Source organism: Haliotis asinina, chromosome 8, assembly GCF_037392515.1.
Source record: "Haliotis asinina isolate JCU_RB_2024 chromosome 8, JCU_Hal_asi_v2, whole genome shotgun sequence".
Classification (NCBI taxonomy): domain Eukaryota; kingdom Metazoa; phylum Mollusca; class Gastropoda; order Lepetellida; family Haliotidae; genus Haliotis; species Haliotis asinina.
Window position 1 is genome coordinate 43,169,374 of NC_090287.1, and position 18,743 is coordinate 43,188,116.

Consider the following 18,743-nt stretch of genomic DNA (forward strand, 5'->3'; position numbering starts at 1 on the left):
TATGTAAAGAAACAGCTATATGCAATATGTTTAAGCCATTTAAGTCCCACAATCTCAAGCAAAGACAAGACAAGACAATCGTTTATTGTATTTTACGCCACCAGCCCTTATACAAAAGAGTCAGGACATGATTAATTGTAAGTGCTCATTACGACGATTAAATGCATACTTAACCGAGAATTAGGTTACGAATGGTAGATTCATTATTAGTTGTTAATATACTAGTACAAGCTATCAGTAATGGTTTCGATAGATAATATTCTGGGATATACTAGTAACATACATCTTCATAAACTTGACACTCAAGGGTAAAATGTACTTCATCTTCAACTGCAGAATTGCAAAAAGGACAAATTCTTTCAGACTTTGGGATGGACAGTTTTCTGCCTCTATTTACCATTAAGTCCAACAAGCCTATTCTGCATTTGGCAAATATGTTTCTCTTACAGTTAAAAGTTCGTTTAGATAAGTACAATTCAGGTTGAATTAGAGTTTTAAATGTTCTATATAATTCATAGCGAGAGCTACTTTCTTGAGTCAAATGCCATTCCTGAAAAAACATATCCACCGCTTGATCATGAAATTCTTTTAAAAACATAAAGACGTCACAAACACCCTGGCTTATCTATACCAGTCCATACCCATGAGAAAACAGAAGACTTCTTATATGTGATGAAAAAGATTTTTTACCCATATTATCTAGATGAACTATCATATCATATGATATATTTGGTAGATGACTTTCAGGCATTATCAGAATCTTGAACCAGTATTTAAAGCATCCTATGCATAAATTAATATCCACTGTAAACCATACAATTTGGAGTAGCGGGTCCAGCACATAAAAACTTCTTGTAAGCCACAAGATGTAATCTCTCCAAGTAATCGCAGCGTTGAAATCCCCACACTTCCAATCCATATAATAAAATGCCCCTAATGGGAATCAAACAGTTTGAAAAACTTACTTGGAGTAAAAATTCTACATTCCTGGGAGATAGATAAAAGAGAAATCGTAGCTTTCTTTGAGATCTTGAGGTGATATGGATTTAGATTAAACCTTAAAATAAACACTTTTTGTAAGGGACTATTCATAGATCAGACTATGGCAAGGAATACTGGGATCTAGTTTGTCAATCAATTGGAAATGGTATCGACATGAATATGGACACCATTGTTGTTGGTGATTTCAATACTAATACATTGTACAAGATTAGTAAGAAAGCTGATAACATTAAACATGTGTTTGATTTGAAACAGCTAATCACAGAACCTGCTCAAACATCACATACACTGACTGATTTTTTTTTTGTAACAAGTTCTGAATCTGTATTGAACTCAGTGTACTTGATCCTGTTTGCAGTGACCTTTACCCCGTTTTCGATACTATCCGTGATGCAATACCGATTCAATATTTTTTTGAAAGAATACTATCTTCCTACGATTCAACTGACATTGAAGGATTAAATATAGGTTTTCAAAACATAGACTGGTTCAACATCCTTTCAAACGAAATCAATATTGGAACTGTATTACTAATCATGTTTACTTGTCCAATACCTTTATTCCAAACAAGAGTTATCAGAAGATGACATATCGCCCAGCCCCACATATTTGAAAGCACAAATCATGTGAGTTACTTGATAATTTTAGACTATATTTGAATCGTTTCCATGGAAATCATGAAAAATATAAAAGCCATATATCTGTAAACAGCAAAAGGCACCACTTCAAGATCTGTCTCATATATCTGGCAAGATCTGTTGAAAGATATCAAATGGTTATCGATTTGTGCTCCAGAAACAAAACCCATCTCTCCCTTTCCACACTAAGTCTCAGTCGTTTACATGGAAACCAGGAAAAATAAAAATGCCAAAAATCTGTAAATGGCAAAAAGCACCACTTTGGGGTCTGCCTCCCATATCTGCCAAGTTTTGGTGAAGGATATCAAGATATTTTCGAGTTCCAGAAACGAAACACACCCTTCCATTTTTAGAAGTCCGAATCATTTCTATGGAATCCGAGAAAATAATAAATCAAAAACGGCTGTAAATGGCAAAAGGCACCAATTTAGGTTCTGACTGATATATCGACAAAGTTTTGCACAAAAATATTGAACGGTTTTTGAATTATGCTCAGGAACTAAGCGCATGCCTCCCATCAAACTAAGTCCAAAACATTTCCATGCAAAAGAAAAGTAATAACAAAGACACTTTCCCCATAATAAGTTTATCTTTACCTCTTTACCTCTCACCTATTTATTTAATAAATCATCGCATGAATGTATTTTTCCCATTATATGGAAAGAAGTGTCAGTATTTCCTCTGCATAAGAAGTATAGCATAAATGACTGTCAAATTACAGGCCTGTTGCACTTATGAGTTGCATTGGAAAAATATTTGAAAAAATGCATATTCAAATATGTCTTTAACTGTTTTCAGGACAATAATGTCTTAACAAGTTTGCAGTCAGGAATTAGGCCACAGACTGTACTGCTTATCAACTCACATACCATAGAACATGGATATAGCATCCAAACCTATACAGTGAATAAATTTATAAATCCTGTAAGTAGTCCTCTATAATATCATTAAAATTATATGTGAATAACAAATGCATGATTAGCGAAATAACGGCTGTAGTGGTGGTGTCTATAGGGACAAATAGCTATAGTCTTAAACAAACAATTTTATGCACCAGTGGTAACAAATTATACTGCCTCTGCCCTTTCACTGAAGTGGTAGGTCCCACTTCATTGTTCACTAATGCCAACTGGGAATACAAAACACAGACTTTAAATGACATTTTATAAGGTTTAATCATACATCACTTTCATTTCTTCACACAAAATCACATTACATTACATATTATTGAATTATTAATTGTGATTACATGATGTAACATTCTAAGTCATATATTAAGATGAATCAACGTGAATTATTTACATATGTACAAATATACAAATGTACATATCTGAAGCCATTTAAGATGTTTATGTCAGTGATGCCAACTTAATCAAGTGTCCAGCAGCTGAGAGGAACTCCATGGGGGTCTTGAGTCCAGTTGCCAGTTGGCCCTTCAGTCTTGTTAGTCTCAGGTCAATGTCTGGATAGATTCTCTTACAGGTGGGGGATGGGCGTTGTGCGACATCTGCGCCAACTTGTTTCTCTCAGTTTTCGCCCAACTTCTGCTGCACTTTTACAAAAGTGAAAATGTTACGGTGAGCCCTTTGCACAGTCTTGTTGAGGTGAGAATGCCAACCCTCAAGATGGTTGTTTGTTCTCGGGCCTTGTGTCTCGTGGTGGTTTCAGATTCTGGCTTGGAACTTGGCATGGTCATCCACCCAGGTGCTGGTGACGTAGTCGTGGAAGGCATCCTTCTGTGCAATGGTAGGGGCATCCTTCATTATCTCGATCTAGGTGTCTTGAACCATAGCCATTGGAAGTATGGGAAGTGCTGCTATTCTTTGCACCCAATTGCTGACTTCAGAATCCTGCTGGTAGGCTTTCCTGAAGCCGAGAGTCTGAACCTTCCTCCAGAGAGCTTGTGTGAAGTGAAAGCAGCAGCCACAGATGTCACAGCTGGGGAAGACGGTCTCAACAGTTTTGATGGCAGCAATTTCAAAATCAGTCTGGATGACATCAGGATGAAAGGGGGATCCTGTTATCTGTTGTACCTTTTTGCTCAGGAGACATAGCAGACCTTCACAATGTTGGCGGTAAGGCAACAGACAGAAGACCAGCTGAGTCATCTTCTTTCATCTAGTCCATGGATGACGTACAGGTGATCAGAGAGGTGGACAGCAGTTGAACAAGGGTGTCGACTTCTTGCAGGAGGGCCAGGCGGTCACTTGTGAAGCAGATGATACTGTTGTTGTCTTATCCGTGCATTCCACGTGTGTGCAGCTAAGCGTATCACTGTCACAACAATTTTTGTAGCTATTTGTCCCTGTAGGCATTAGTAGACCAAACCACTACAGGGGTGGTATCCTTTTTCGCCAATCAAGCTAGACGTTTATGTAAGGAGTCAGATGATAACAAGACATGGTCGACTGGGTTTGTTTGTTTAATTAATCACACATGCCTGGGGGGTTGGAGAGGGTTACAGGGGAGATTACCAAGCCAAGAAAGACAATTTAGACATAATCAACTACAATCATACAAAACACAGACCACACACAACTGTACACAATATTTAACATCATGAAACAGATTAAATATAAAAAATTGATAAATTACCATCAACCACAATCATACAAAACACAGACCACACACAACTGTACACAATATTTAACATCATGAAACAGATCAAATAAAAGAAATTAATAAATTACCATCAACCACAATCATACACAACACAGACCATACACAACTGTACACAATATTTAACATCATGAAACAGATTAAATAAAAGAAATTAATAAATTACCATCAACCACAATCATACACAACACAGACCATACACAACTGTACACAATATTTAACATCATGAAACAGATTAAATAAAAGAAATTAATAAATTACCATCAACCACAATCATACAAAACACAGACCATATACAACTGTACACAATATTTAACATCATGAAACAGATTAAATAAAAGAAATTAATAAATTACCATCAACCACAATCATACATAATGTTGAAGTCCCAAGCATGTATCATCAATGTCCACAATGACAGTTCCCACACAACTGGCTTTCAAGTCCAACAAGTTAGGAAACAGCATCTCCATACTCTATCATGGTCTTTCTTCCTGCTTAGAGATGGCCTTTTTCTGCCTGTAGTCCGTCATTTAACTCTCTATATTTTTGCTTGCAAGGTGGGAGATGCCCACCTGCTGTTATTCACAGTATGGTGACTTCGGTGAAGCTTTGTTCCGATTTTATTATGTTTATCAATACAGATATGTTGGAATGGTCTGCAGCTGTTTTAGACAACCTAGACTGGAAGCTCTCAACGTTGTTTGTTGTTCTCTGTTTGACAGCTTCAAAATGATTCCATATCTGGCAACTGACATCCTCTACCCATTGTTCTGTTACATAATCCTCAAAAGGTCTCACGCTTGGCACGTTCATGTCTACAGATTCTAAAACATTCGACCAAAAGTCTTCAATTGCATACATTGGAATCAGTGGCAGGGATGTGTCATTGTGTGGAGAACAACATTGTATTAACTGAACTAAATGTCTTTCTTGGCTTGGTCATCTTCTCCATAATCCCCACCAACCCCCCAGGCATGTATGATTAGTTAAACAAACCCAGTCAAGCATGTCTCATAATCCTCTGACTCCTTAAATAAACAACTTGCCCCACTGGCAAAAGAGATGCAACCATGTAACCAAGAGATTGAACAGAATTACACAGTTATCACTTGTTCATGATATATAAAAGTGAGTGAGTGGGTTTAGTTTTATGTCGCTTTTAGCAATATTCCAGCAATATCATAGCGGCAAGGAGGGACACCAGGAAATGGGCTTCATACATTTTGCCTACATGATATATAAAATGCACTGGTGACTGTAAAAAAACAAATAAACAAAATTATATAAGCGTATAATTACAAATCAAAAGTGCAATATTTTGTGCTTGGGTTTAGCTCCCTTGAAACAAAGCAGCCACGATACCGAACATATCTGGGCCAGTGGATGTGCACCTATTAGTGACATCTGTATCAAAGTGAGACATATTGATATGGAATTACTGGACTTCTTTTGGAGAATTTCAGGAAATGCTCAATTAGTGATAATAGACACATGATTTTAATTAGTTCAAGATTATTTACGCACAAAATAATTATTATTCCGAGCACAAACATTTAAGGCCTCTGGCTTAAAAAAAAATGCAAATTGCACAGCTAAATTCTGTTGATAAAGTTTGGCCAAAGATAAATTGTTGAAGGAGCAAAAAATACTAATTATCGATAAAGATCATTTTCACCAAGAACTATTGAACTTTGGAATTGTTTGCCTGAAAAACATATGCAATCCCCAAGTGAATTCAAGAAAAAAATTGTATCACATTGTAATACTTCGTTCAGGTTTAATTATCAACACTGGAAACAGGTTCTGTCAAATAATCCACTGCATACTCCAATTTGAATGCAGAGATTCTAATGCACATACAGTACATAGATATATATCCAATAACTGCTCGTACTTGAGGTGTTGCCTTTGAGGACACCCTTCAATATCTTTTTGTATGTCCTACCAATGACTATAAGAAATGTTTTGTTTTATTTCAAACATGGATATAACATAAATGGTATTCTACATGGTGACCTCGTATTACTCAGATCTATAAACCATGAGATTATCAAATCAGTACATAACTTTATTACAACTTCAAGAACATTTAATCATTCTTCTGTTTTCATCTGGCTCTTTGCAGAACTATAGGTATGTTTTCCTGTACAGATGTTTATATTCATGTATACTGTATCCTTCGTGTTATTTATGATATTATGTACTGTTCATGTAATCATGTCGTGAATGCAAGTCACATAAATGCTACTTTGTCTTGATAGGCATTAATATGACCTTCTTGCATGTTTGCTGATCCAGCTTCTGAACAATATACAGTAATATTCGTTTATAACGAACTCAAAGGGACTGTTGTTTTCAGTTCGTTGTAGGCGAAGTTCGTTCTAAGCGATTCGGGAATGTTCGTGAATATTCGAAAATTACCAAGAATCATCACCACGCCACTGGTTTCAGACAAGATCATGTTCACACAGAAAATAAAATAAGACAAAACCAACGAACATATAATTGTCATGGATCATTCATTTCATCATCGATCATGTATTTTATTATGCATCTTTAACAAAATCGGTAATTTTGTGCTTCTGTGACGTCAGCCAATCATCAACTGACTTGCTGTCAACAGACGAGCTTTCTCCGTGTGTCATGGCTGAACATATCCCTCGTTGCTTCTTAAATATCTCTAACCACGACTGATTGGCCTTGAAATCTATATGTCCAAGTCTGCTGCAATGTCAGTCTTGGATTTACCGCCTGCATCTACAGCTTTGATGATTTGGTATTTTATGTCGAGATCTAGAGCTTCACGTTTCCGTGACAAGCCTTCCATGCTGACTTGAAAGAAAGACTTCCCAGATCACTATTTATGCCTTGACAATGTCAAAAAGATTCACAAGATTAAATAAATGATGAAATTTCACAGGTAAGGTTATTTTATTATCCCCTTGATCCCATGTGAGGAAGCCTGTTAACGTTTGTTTTCACAAGCTAATTGGTGACACGTGAGATGACACGCGAATGGATTCGGATCAGCTGTTCGTTATAAACACGTCAATTAACGAGTGAAATAGCACAGAAGGACCCATCAATTTGTTTGTTGTAACAGATAATTCGTACTATCAGTGTTCGGTGTATACGGAAGTTAATTCATAACAATATATAGGAAAGCAGTCGGGACTTATGAATTTGTTCGTTGTAACCGGCAATTCGTTGTAAGCGTGTACGTTATAAGTGAACTTTACTGTATCAGAAATAAGTATGTTTGAACTGAACTTCAATATTACAAACAAACCCATGTACACATCTAAAATCGTGTCACATTGTAGATATGGACTGTAGGCTCATGCATCAGGGACTCGTGCTAATTACCTGGCTCGCATCTCTCTCCTGGACATAGCAGAATGATGTTTTTTTTCTATGAGACTCTGCCTAAGTGAGAGCGAACTCTTCAGTTCACTTTTATAACTACAGCAGGCAAACATACAGCTATCATCTTTGACTTTGCTAAACGCAGTTAAGTCATATATTGTTGAGAATGTATCTATATGATTTATAGCTAATGCTTTAGATAATCAAAAAAACGTAAAGGTCGTTTTCTGTGGCATTAATAAAGCTTTTGAATAAGTACGGCACAAAGCTATATTATTTAAAGGTCACATGCAACGTAAAACACAACTTTGCAGATTCTGATACCTTTCGGTATGCACTTACCAAAATTCATCAGAATTGCCATCAGAGTTCAAACGATTCACTAAATTTCCCCCAGTGCTGGAGAAAAAGGTGGTTTCAACAGCTGACCTGCACTGCACAGTTAGCAATTGTCTTTTCACTCACAGCTGTCCAGGCTTGCTTGATCATCCGGATTAATTAATTATAGTGACCCACAAATTGACACGCCTCAAAATTAACTCAGTGTCACCTTGCTACTCAGAGGTTGTTAATCTTCTCAAGCTTCAAAGACTGCCGAATTCAGGTGCAGGTGCTCAACCATCCAGATATATGAGACAAAAAATGTACATAATTTAGTGTCTTATACTTGAAAATGACCAAATGGCTATGGAAACCGGATTTCATGATAGGTGAGTGATTTTACAATGTTGTGAATTCGTTTTAAGGAATTTTCGTTTGGAAGGCAAGTTTTCTGGATATCTGAGGTTCGGATAAATGGGGCACGACTGTAGTTTCCACATATGTGTTTATTCCTAATGCAGGATATTAACCATCCCAAAACACACGAGTGTGATAACCTATTTATCATACAATGCCATTCTTACTTTAAAATTAAAAAAATTGTGATTTCATTTGCCCCAGATCATGAAACTAAACTTCCTGAGATCTGCCCACATATCTATGACATCACAAATATGTGCGTAGAAATATGTGACGTCACAAACTCTGTGACGAAGTGTTCTACTGATCACTCATTATATGTTAAAGAGCGTATTGTTGTCAACAAATATTAACTTGGTTTGAAAAATCACAAAAACATGTGTAGAAATGTCAGTTAAACTTTTGAACAATAATTATAATGTTCGCGAGGCATTTTGCCAGCACACTTGTCAACTGACAAAGTGTCAAACAGTTCATTCGAGATTTTCCTGGCTGCTGTCTGAGTCAATGATTGCAAGACGCCTGCGTTTCAGTGCTGGTGAAGTCGTAATCAGTCCAAACTATCATTACGAGACAAGGCACTCACACTACCATAACCACGCCTGTCAATCTGGACACCATCACCGATAGACGGACTTGACGCTATGTTTGTTTACAGTGTGAAAGTAGTCCCTAAAATTTGGATATGACCTCTCTAATTTGCATCGGTATCCTTATGTGACCCCAACGGATACCAAAAATATCCGATGGCTTTATCCTGCCGAGAACACTACCCACTGTATGATAAATATGCATCGTATTCACACAGTTCATTGCCATTCAGATTTGTATACATGCTCCTTTTCTACCAGACACCACACATTTATGGAATAACTTACCAACCAAAATAATTACCTCAGTTAATTAATCAGTAAATTCGTTCAAAACACAATTTCAGACCAAACATGGAATATGCTCTTTGATAAGATTTTATAAGATAAGAACTTTGGATCTAGATTTTGTGAAATAATCCGTAAATAATTTTGATAGACATATTTCCAATAATCCAAACTGTGCATGTGGATATCCGTAGGAAGATTCTCTCCATTACCTCTTCTCTTGCCCTTGTTATGACTTAATAAGAAATATTTCTACACCAATGGTTTTGACTTAAATTTAATTCTCAATGATAATCAAAAGCAACAACATAAATCAACCTACTGTCGTATCTATTCATAAATACATTCTGCTTTTAAATAGATTTAAAATATATAAACTGTATCTAGTGAATCATGTAATGTAATTTTGTAGACTTTTTCCTGTTGTTATGCATTTCATGCCTTGGTGGAAATAATTGCTTCTGCACTTTATTTTGAAATTAATTATTGATTGTATTGTATTATATGTTTTATCAAGCGGTACTCACATCTGCTGTTGGCTTGTTGTGCCAATCCATATTCATGTCATATTAATATTTCAGGAGTAAAATATCTTTTTAATACTTTCATGATGAAAAAATATGTTTAAACCAAAGGCTGACAGCTGAATCTCGAGCTACATTTAATGAGGATGGACAGATGTCAGAAGCAGCAATGCCTACATGGCAGTCTGTCACCATCAGTCAAGGTGATGGCTTAGAAATCATGTTCAGAAGGGCAGAATGTGTGCTTTACCATTTCTGCTCAGGAGGATTTTTAGATAATCATAATTTTATCATAATCAAAAAGGCCCGAAAAATACTTTGGTGCAAATCCCTATAAATGAATTATTACAATAAATAAGAAATTGTAGTGTTGGAAATCGACCTCTAAAACCAAAATCGATTCTTGATGTCTTCTGTCAATCAATTATAAAAAAGAACACAAGAGACAACTGCTACACAATCACTTGTAACAAAGATATGTCATATGACATGAGATCGTAACCCATTCTTCTTCAGAAATGCATCAACCCTGTTCATGAGTTTGACAAGAATTGAGCCTTTCACAAATACAAAATGTTTTCTTGAAGAAACACATGTGCAGAAAGGCTGACATTTGGTTGACTGTCTGACCAGCCAAAGAAATTGCTTGTTTCAACCACAGGTTATATTCTCCGCAGCATTCATTGTTTTCAGAACCATGTTTTCATAACATACATTTATGAAACCTTAATCAATGCTTGCATATTCAAACATGTAATTTTCTGAATAAAATCCACATTCTGATATTTTATAATTATCATGACTCATGCTTATTGTGCTTATCTCCTCCATCTATAAAAAGATAGTGGAACACTTCAAATCCCTTGAAGTTCCCTTTAAATTGAAGTGGACATATGATACACTCATCTATCGGGAGCCTCCCTTTCCTGCCAATACAGTCACATGATCCACCATGCATGATCCACCATGAGGCCCGAGGACTGAGGATAATACTGTTAATGTGGAATTGTCTGTCCAGTTGTCCAGGCAGTTGATTTTTGGCGATAAAATCCCATCTCATATCTAGACGTACCATCTCAAGATGACTGGAGTCGAATCATGTAAGACTGAAGTCCAGGGCATGCATTTCTGACATACATGCTGCCGTTGCTAGGGCGAGTAGGAACATTTTCTGTGTCAATAATTCAAGCAATGTCCAGTCACTCGTGAGGAGTCGTAGTATAACATTCAAGTCCGAAGCTGAAGCCTTAAATCTGCGTTGTTGGTCTTTCAGCTTGAACGAGCGAAAGTAAGGCGAGTATTTTGGGTACTTTAGTCAGGTTGATCCCCATTTTCATGGTGATAACAGAGCTGAGTGACACCAAATACGTCAAGAGTGTAGAACCTTTGAGCCCTCTGATATGTCATAGACGACATAAGTAGTCTTCTATTTGAGGATGTGCAACCCTTAATGCAGTGAAGCCTTTCTTTCCGGCGAATGTTTCAAACCACATCCATTTAACATTGTATAATGTCCGGGTAGATCTACGTCAGGTGACTACCTTTGCTGCTCAGGTAGAATATCCTTGATGTTTCATGCAGGCTTTGATACGATCCATAACTGAAGTTTGGATTGCCGTGTGCTTGTTTGGTGTGCAGATGGATGAGTAAGTTCTTCCACCCTGGTAGTTGCAGTGTTGGTGGTCCTAGTTCCTTGATGAGTACTGGGAGCCAATCTGTCACTAACCTGTAAGGCACAAACAAAATCAGTTGTATCAGCATCATCTGTTTTATCTTCCCGATGACTTTTGGCGCTGGTTTTGGAGGGTGAACACGTAAACATTCAGTCATTCCAACGAGATGCTGAGAGCATGTGTTGCCCAGGCAAATGGAGATACGAATGTTGGTATCTGCACGTTGAACCTTGTGGCAAATAGGTCTTTTTGTGGGGATCCGAATGTATGACTGAGTCGAAACGTTACTCGATGCAGCATTAATTCTGTTGGAGTTGGTTGTAGAGGGCGTGACTGTCGTAGTGGCAATGGAAAGAATAGCTTGTTCTATCATGGATCGATCACCCACCGATCCTCTGGAATGACGATGTGGTTCAACTGAGTGATGAATCAAGTCCTGAGGAATTATAGATCTTGCTGTAGTCTGAGTTGACTTGTCTTGTGATACGTCTGAATGCCGTCATCCAGGTAAAAGGTGCTTCACAGTCCCTGCTGATGTAGGTAGGTGACTACTGGCTTGGTGACCTGAGTAAAAGCCATGAGGCCACAGATATTCGCTAGAACTATCCATTGGTAGTGCTGACCATTGAATAGTAAGCACTGGAGTCTGGATGTATCGGAAAGTGCTGGTAGTGGTATGTTCCACAGAATCTCAGGAACCATATTGACTTTGTCACATTCAAATCCCAGTTATAAACACATTTTTCAGGGTAGCCTTTCCAAATATCAAAATGTAATTTTCTACACTATCTAGTTTGAGCATAAACTCCATGGATTCCTGAACATTACAGATGTGTTATGATGATGATGGTGATGATGATCATCATCATCATAGAGCACAAAACACAAATCTAAGTACAAAAAAACATGACATGGTGTATTTGAGCTGTGTGAAAAATACAACATATGGCTGATTTGATCCAATCAGCCATCTAGTTATTATTCTAAAACTTCTTTCACATACCTTTACACCTGTGCCTGGACACTACCCTCAGAAATTACTATGTGCTCATACAATAAATTGCACCAAATTGATCCAATGAACAGAAAAAAGGATTACTTGACGTAAGTAAATTGGTAGTTGAAGCAAGTGAAATTCAGCAAGTTCAAATGCCAACGCAATTGTTTGCTATCTAAATTATGCAGGCAGGTGATAATTACCGAGAAATACATCGAAAAAAATGTATGAATCACTCCACATGATACCATGATACTAACAACTGATTGACTTGTGAGTCTACAGCCCAGACTCAACAGTAACGAAACACAGATATGAACACTCTTCTACTGTTGAAGAATATACTCACAAAGAAAGGGTGTGTGGATAAAAAGGGGGGATATAATAATTCCGCCTGTACTCCCCACTCCAATCAAAAGCGAAATTACAAACTGACATTCATACCTGCATGAACCTAAATATACATTCGATAAACTAGAACAGGTATGAAGAAATGAATGAATGAACTCATTTCTGTGTTGGAATATTACACCGGGATAGGTGGAAATACTCTATGTTAAAGGAGGAGGTAACGGGCGGAAATCTTTCCAAAGAGGGGCGTGCGTAACTGCGACAATTACATTACAAGTATTACCTGAGATGCTTTCATTGTAGCCTTTAGTGAAAAACATCAGTGCCTTAGCTGCTCGTACGGGTGTTCGAAGAAGGCCTTGTCTCGATGGATCCTCGCCCAAACCAACGAGGATTTTTTCAAAGTAATGAGATATTTCTTCTGCAACATCGTCTTCGCTTCTTCCAGTCGCTCTACCTGATTTGGAAGCTTTGACCACTCCGTTCTCCAGTGTTAACTGACGTCCAAGCAGCTGTAACTTAGATTCCTCCGGCTCTGGGTCAGTAGCACATAAGCTCGGATGCTTCACCATGGTCAAACGTCTCAGTTTATCTTCCAGTTCCTTATCGGGGTCTGGTACAAAACAATCTACGGTCACATTATCATCACTCATGGTTGGTTTGGAATATTTGATATTGCCGCCGCTCATATATGCTACTCTCGGTCTGTTACACAGGAGACACAGACACTGTTGGCGAATGCGAGTTATTTATAGCACCCATCCTGTGCCGTGGTTTTTGATTGGTTGTAATATAACATGTAAACAGGTGCGCGCAGTGATACTAGCCGACTAACGAATAATTACATTGTTTCTATTCGGGGGCATGGGGTTTCTCTCGAATATGAATGCCAAAGGGCTACGTGGTGTGAGCTGACTGTGCAGTTCGTCATCCTGGGGCGAATTCTCACATGTGCAACTTTACTCAACACACACGAACCTAAAACAATAACCTTACAAACAGTGATGTTGAGATTCTGACATACACTGATACAGTACAGATCGGTTGCCCGCTGCTGTCAAAACAGTTTATAACACATTACTGATTACACTATGCAACACGCGCGCGCACGCACGCACGCACGCACACACACACACACACACACATACACACACATACACAAAGCACGCATGTATATAATAATCTGTAATTCAATTGAATTCATAGCTATAGGCGGATCCATGAACACGCCTGTGGCGCAAGTCTCTCTACCTCTGATTCTTTATCATAGCACATGTTTGCACTACAAAGTTACCTGCCGCTCTGTAGCTACATACTGGTTTCTTCTGCGCGATCACCCAGGCTTGGTGCACACACATGTTAGGATGAATCTTGTGAAACTGTAGACTAGTCTCTCTAGTGCTTAGACTCTGAATACTAGCATATAATTTTGATTTTAACAAATAAATCCATTTATACTAAAAACGAGCCCAAGGAAGACCAGAGATTCAGAGGAACCGGAGGAAATCTAGACTTGCATCATTCAGAGCTTCACCATTGCAGAGAGGGCTATGCAGCAAGGAATTAATGTGGTATACAGAGACTGTGAGACAGACTAGTGAAACTCGTGTAGGCCTGAATCCACTAATTTCTGTCAGTATGACGTCACTTGAAAGTTCATGACATACCTCTTGTACAGCGTTAACACAACTATACTTCCTTAGTGTGTAGGACGGTAAAATACAGCTTTAGTGTTATCCAAGATCCGCCCACGTGAACACCATTCAGCAACAGAATCTACCATATTCTGTAAAGACTGCTTATCCGGTGCAATCAAAGCAACATCTTCAGCATACAACGATGAACTCAACATATCTCCATCAATATTTATACCACAATCTAAATCGTCTATTTCGTTAGTTAGATCGCCAACATTAACTGAAAAAAAGTGACTAAACACAGCCTTGTCGTATACACGAGTTTACATCAAACACGCTATCATTAATTCGGACTCGTGACACGTGCTATCATTCATTGTCTCAGCTGCATAGAGAAACTTATCACTGAAAACTAAGGCAGATATAATTGCCTGTGCATCCCCGATGTCAGCACAAGGTGCACACGTATGCATACCTGACACTGCATGGCACATCTCCGTGTTACTTCCAGAAGGAAGACTATATACAGTTTATTCTTGCTTCCAGGAGCTCATAACCCATACCGACCGACCGACACGATCTCTCCGGTCCCAAACAGTTTTACTCATTACTGTACCAAAACAAGAACTGTGAAATACGGTGACAGGTGTTTTAAAATAGCAAGTCTGCAGCAACTCTCTGGAACAGCCTGCAAGCAACAATCAGAGACTCTTGTTTCCAAAAGGGCGTCAAAGCCCAACTACATAAAAATGCTTATACCCTACGAATGAAGATTTTATGGATATCAACTTCTTCATATGAGAACACAACGTTTCGGAGTTAATGCTTACTCCTTCATCAGGTGACTGAGAATGGGGTACAGAGCTATATTTATATGTACAGGTAAAACAATAACAAAGTATGGAATATAAGTGGAATGAATTAACGAAAGCTGGAAGCCAGTATAAACACGCGCTGATTGGAACCCGACAGTTATGGAAGCCAATGGTGGATGATGTTTACATAACACATGATTGGGGATTAAGGATGATGTACATGACTGCATGAGGGTTGATGGGCATGTTTACATGGGGGTTGATGATGTACAAACACAAGTAGATAAGGATGTACACGGGTAGATAGGCTATACATGAATTACATAGATAGAATGTACACAGATAGATGAGATTAATTTATCAATAAGTCCCAGGCACTTGGTAGGTACACTCCTTGGTCACGGTTGATTGCTGGTTTCTGTCTCCGGATCTCGATGGCTTCTTGCAGTTTCCTTTGGCGCCAGTTGTTGTTGTTGGTAGATAGTATCCTAGTGTCCTCCCATCGGATTGAATGTCCAGGGTTCTTGAGAATGTGTTCAGAGATGGCCGATTTCTGGTCGAGTTTGCTGACAGAGGTCTGGTGTTCCTTCATTCTGGTGTTGATTGGTCTCAGCGTTTCTCCAATGTATAGGTCGCCACAGTTGTAAGGGATCTGGTAGATGCATCCTCTCGGGTTAGGGTGTTCACAGCTGGGTCCTTTACCGTTGGCTTTTAGGTAGGTCTTGATGGTCTTGCCACTGGAGAAGGTGACATCGATGCTGGCTTTGATCTTGATGAGGCGTGATATTTGATGACTGATGGGGCCAAGGTAGGGTATGGTTACTCTGATGGGTGATGGAGAAGGCTTGAGGCGGGGTTCTCGGTCCTTGAGGGTCTTGTTGATGGTGGCTGTGACGAGCTGGGGAGGGTAACCGTTTAGTGTGGTGAATGTCTTTCTGAGGTGGTCCAGTTCATTGTTTAGGGCATCAGGATGGCAGGGGGCTTTGGCACGTCTGGTAAGGGTGGCGATGATAGCTTGCTTGATCTGAGGATGGTGGCAGGAGTTGTAGTGGATGTACTGGTCGGTGTGCGTCGGCTTGCGGTATACTGAGGTTCTGAGTCCATCGTCTGTGGTGTGGAGGGACACATCAAGGAAGGGCTGGTGTTGGTTGGTCTCAGTCTCCATGGTGAACTTGATTCTTGGATGTTGGTCGTTGAGGTGGTTGAGGAGCTCGCTGGGGTCGTTGTCATTGGCGATGGTGGTGAAGGTGTCGTCGACTTTGCGGTACCAACAGAGGGGCTGGAACGGAGCTGTGGAGAGGGCTGCTTCCTCGAAGGAGGTCATGAAGATTTCTGTAATGAGAGAAGAAAGAGGTGAGCCCATGGGGAGACCGTGGATCTACTTGTATATCTTACCATTAAATGTGAAGTAGGAGGTGTCAAAGCAGCTGCGGGCAAGGTTGATGATGCTGTCTATGGTGAGGTGGGTGTCCAAGTCATCTATCCTGTTGGCTAACTTGCTGCGAAGGATGTCCAGGGCCTCCTCTAGTGGGATGTTGGTAAAGAGGTCCACGACGTCGTAGCTGACCATGGTGCCTGTGAGGTTGGATTCTTTCAGCTGGTTGACAAAGGATGAAGAGTCGCTGATGTAGGACTTGCCATCTTTGCCAAATGGAGCGAGGAGACGTGAGAGGAACTGGGCGGTGTTGTAGAAAACTGAACCTCTGGAGCAAACTAGGATCCGGGCTTTGGGCGGGTTCTTGTGGATCTTGATGGTAGCTCTTCCGTATGGGGATTGGGAGTTGATGGGGTTCAGCTGGTTGAAGATGATGTCGTTGATTTCTCTCTTCCCATGAAGGTCCTTCAGGGTTTTCTTGTGTTGTCTTTCCAGTCTGGCCGTCGGATCTTTCTTGATGTTGAGGTAGGTGGTGGTGTCTGAGAGGCTGTTGTTGACCAGCTGGAGGAATTCCGGGGTGTCCATGATGACTGCTGCCTTGCCCTTGTCAGCTTCGGTGATGGTGTCATCCTTCTTGAGTTCGGTGATGGCCTGTCTCTCTTGGTGCGTGAGGTTGGATCGGGGCTTGGGAGCTTGCTTGATGGTGTCTATAATCTGGTGTCGGAGATAGTCTACGTTGCCATTGGGAGCCAGTTGTTGAAGTCCACTTTCAATGCTGGTGATGAAGGCATCTGTGTTGATCTTGGCGGTGACTGGGACATACTTCAGGCCTTTGGCAAGGAGGGACGTCTGAGATGGTGTGAGAGGTTTACTACTGAGGTTGATGACTGTCTTGGGGTTGGTGGTGTTGTTAGCTTCAGGAATGTTGGAGGTGGGAGGGCGTTGTAACTGGGTGAACTTGGTGATGTGGGTAGTTTTCACTTTCTCATGGAGGTGCTGCTTGGTCTTCTCTTCTAAGGACTGGGTCTTGTGGTAGAGGTCAGACTCGAGGGTGTCTTGTAGATGGCTTCTGCTAGTTTCAATGTCTTTTTGGAGGTGGGACTTGTGGCGGCGTAGGTGCTGTATCTGGTGCTTGATTATTCTGGTGCTGGCATTGTGGAGTATCTTGTTGATGTCGGGTGAGCGAGGGACAGGAGATGAGAGTTGAAATCCTCTGGGAACGAGGTTGTTGTCTCGGCATATCTTGATGAAGATATCTACTTGGAGTTTTCTGATGATTGATTCTTAGATGTTAGTTGTTTTGATCCTGTCCCACTGGATACTGTGGTTGGAATGGTTTTGGATATAACCTGATAAGGCTAATTAAGTTTTGATACTGAGGTTTGATGCTCTTTGATTTGGGTTGTTGGGGGTCTTGATGTTTCACCTACATAAGCCGGCTACAGTTGCAATTCTTGCCCTGTCGTATAGCTGTGGAATAATGCTGAGCGAGGCAATCAATCAGTGTTACTGGCTGCCTGATGGTTTGCCTGGTGCTTTGAAGGTGTTTGGATGCTGTTTTTCCTCATTGGTGTACACTCTAAATAAGGACAAGAGAATATCAGGTTCTATTAAGATAAGAGTATGTTAGAATGGACTGTAGTTGGAAGTGGCAACAGCAGTTGATAACGAAGTTGCCATCAGACAAATCACATTTCTGCAGAAAAGCAGACAACGCTAAGACGTTCCTTTCGGACTGAGAAACAGAAGGGTAAAACAGATTCCTGCAAAACAGCCGTCCTAATATAATTTTGAATGTTGCATGAGTATCAATGGGTAACCTTGTAATGCCTGCTAGACCTGTTGTACTCTGAAACATCCAAAGAAGATAACGCGGAAAATTGTTAACAGAAGGCATAGTTCAAAGGATGATGTACTGTCAAATGGCAAACTGGAAATGATGGCTTGTAAAAGATCAAATGTAATAGGATGGCAGATATCTGTGATGGTGTTTGTTGTTGACTCATGTCAGCAGTGCGCTTATGTATAAGGAAATTATCTGTGCAATGTGCTATCATCTTCAGTTTATAATAAGTGCGTAATACCGAGATATATGTATTTTAGTACTTACTGGAAAGTGTCTCA

At 39.6% G+C, this 18,743-nt stretch overlaps 1 protein-coding gene across 2 annotated transcripts in view; it reads right to left on the reverse strand.

Annotated features, from left to right (window-relative positions):
* LOC137293540 (GTP cyclohydrolase 1-like) overlaps positions 1–13,551 on the reverse strand; it is an 80,959-nt gene extending 67,408 nt beyond the window's left edge. The window contains exon 1 of one of the 2 annotated variants that reach the window (XM_067824156.1): positions 13,076–13,551. In XM_067824156.1, coding sequence (XP_067680257.1) covers positions 13,076–13,481 — 406 coding nt within the window. In that variant the 5' untranslated portion in view covers positions 13,482–13,551. The remainder of the gene's footprint in view (positions 1–13,075) is intronic. The other variant, XM_067824155.1, reaches the window with a different exon arrangement.
* Between the last annotated feature and the right edge of the window lie 5,192 nt (positions 13,552–18,743).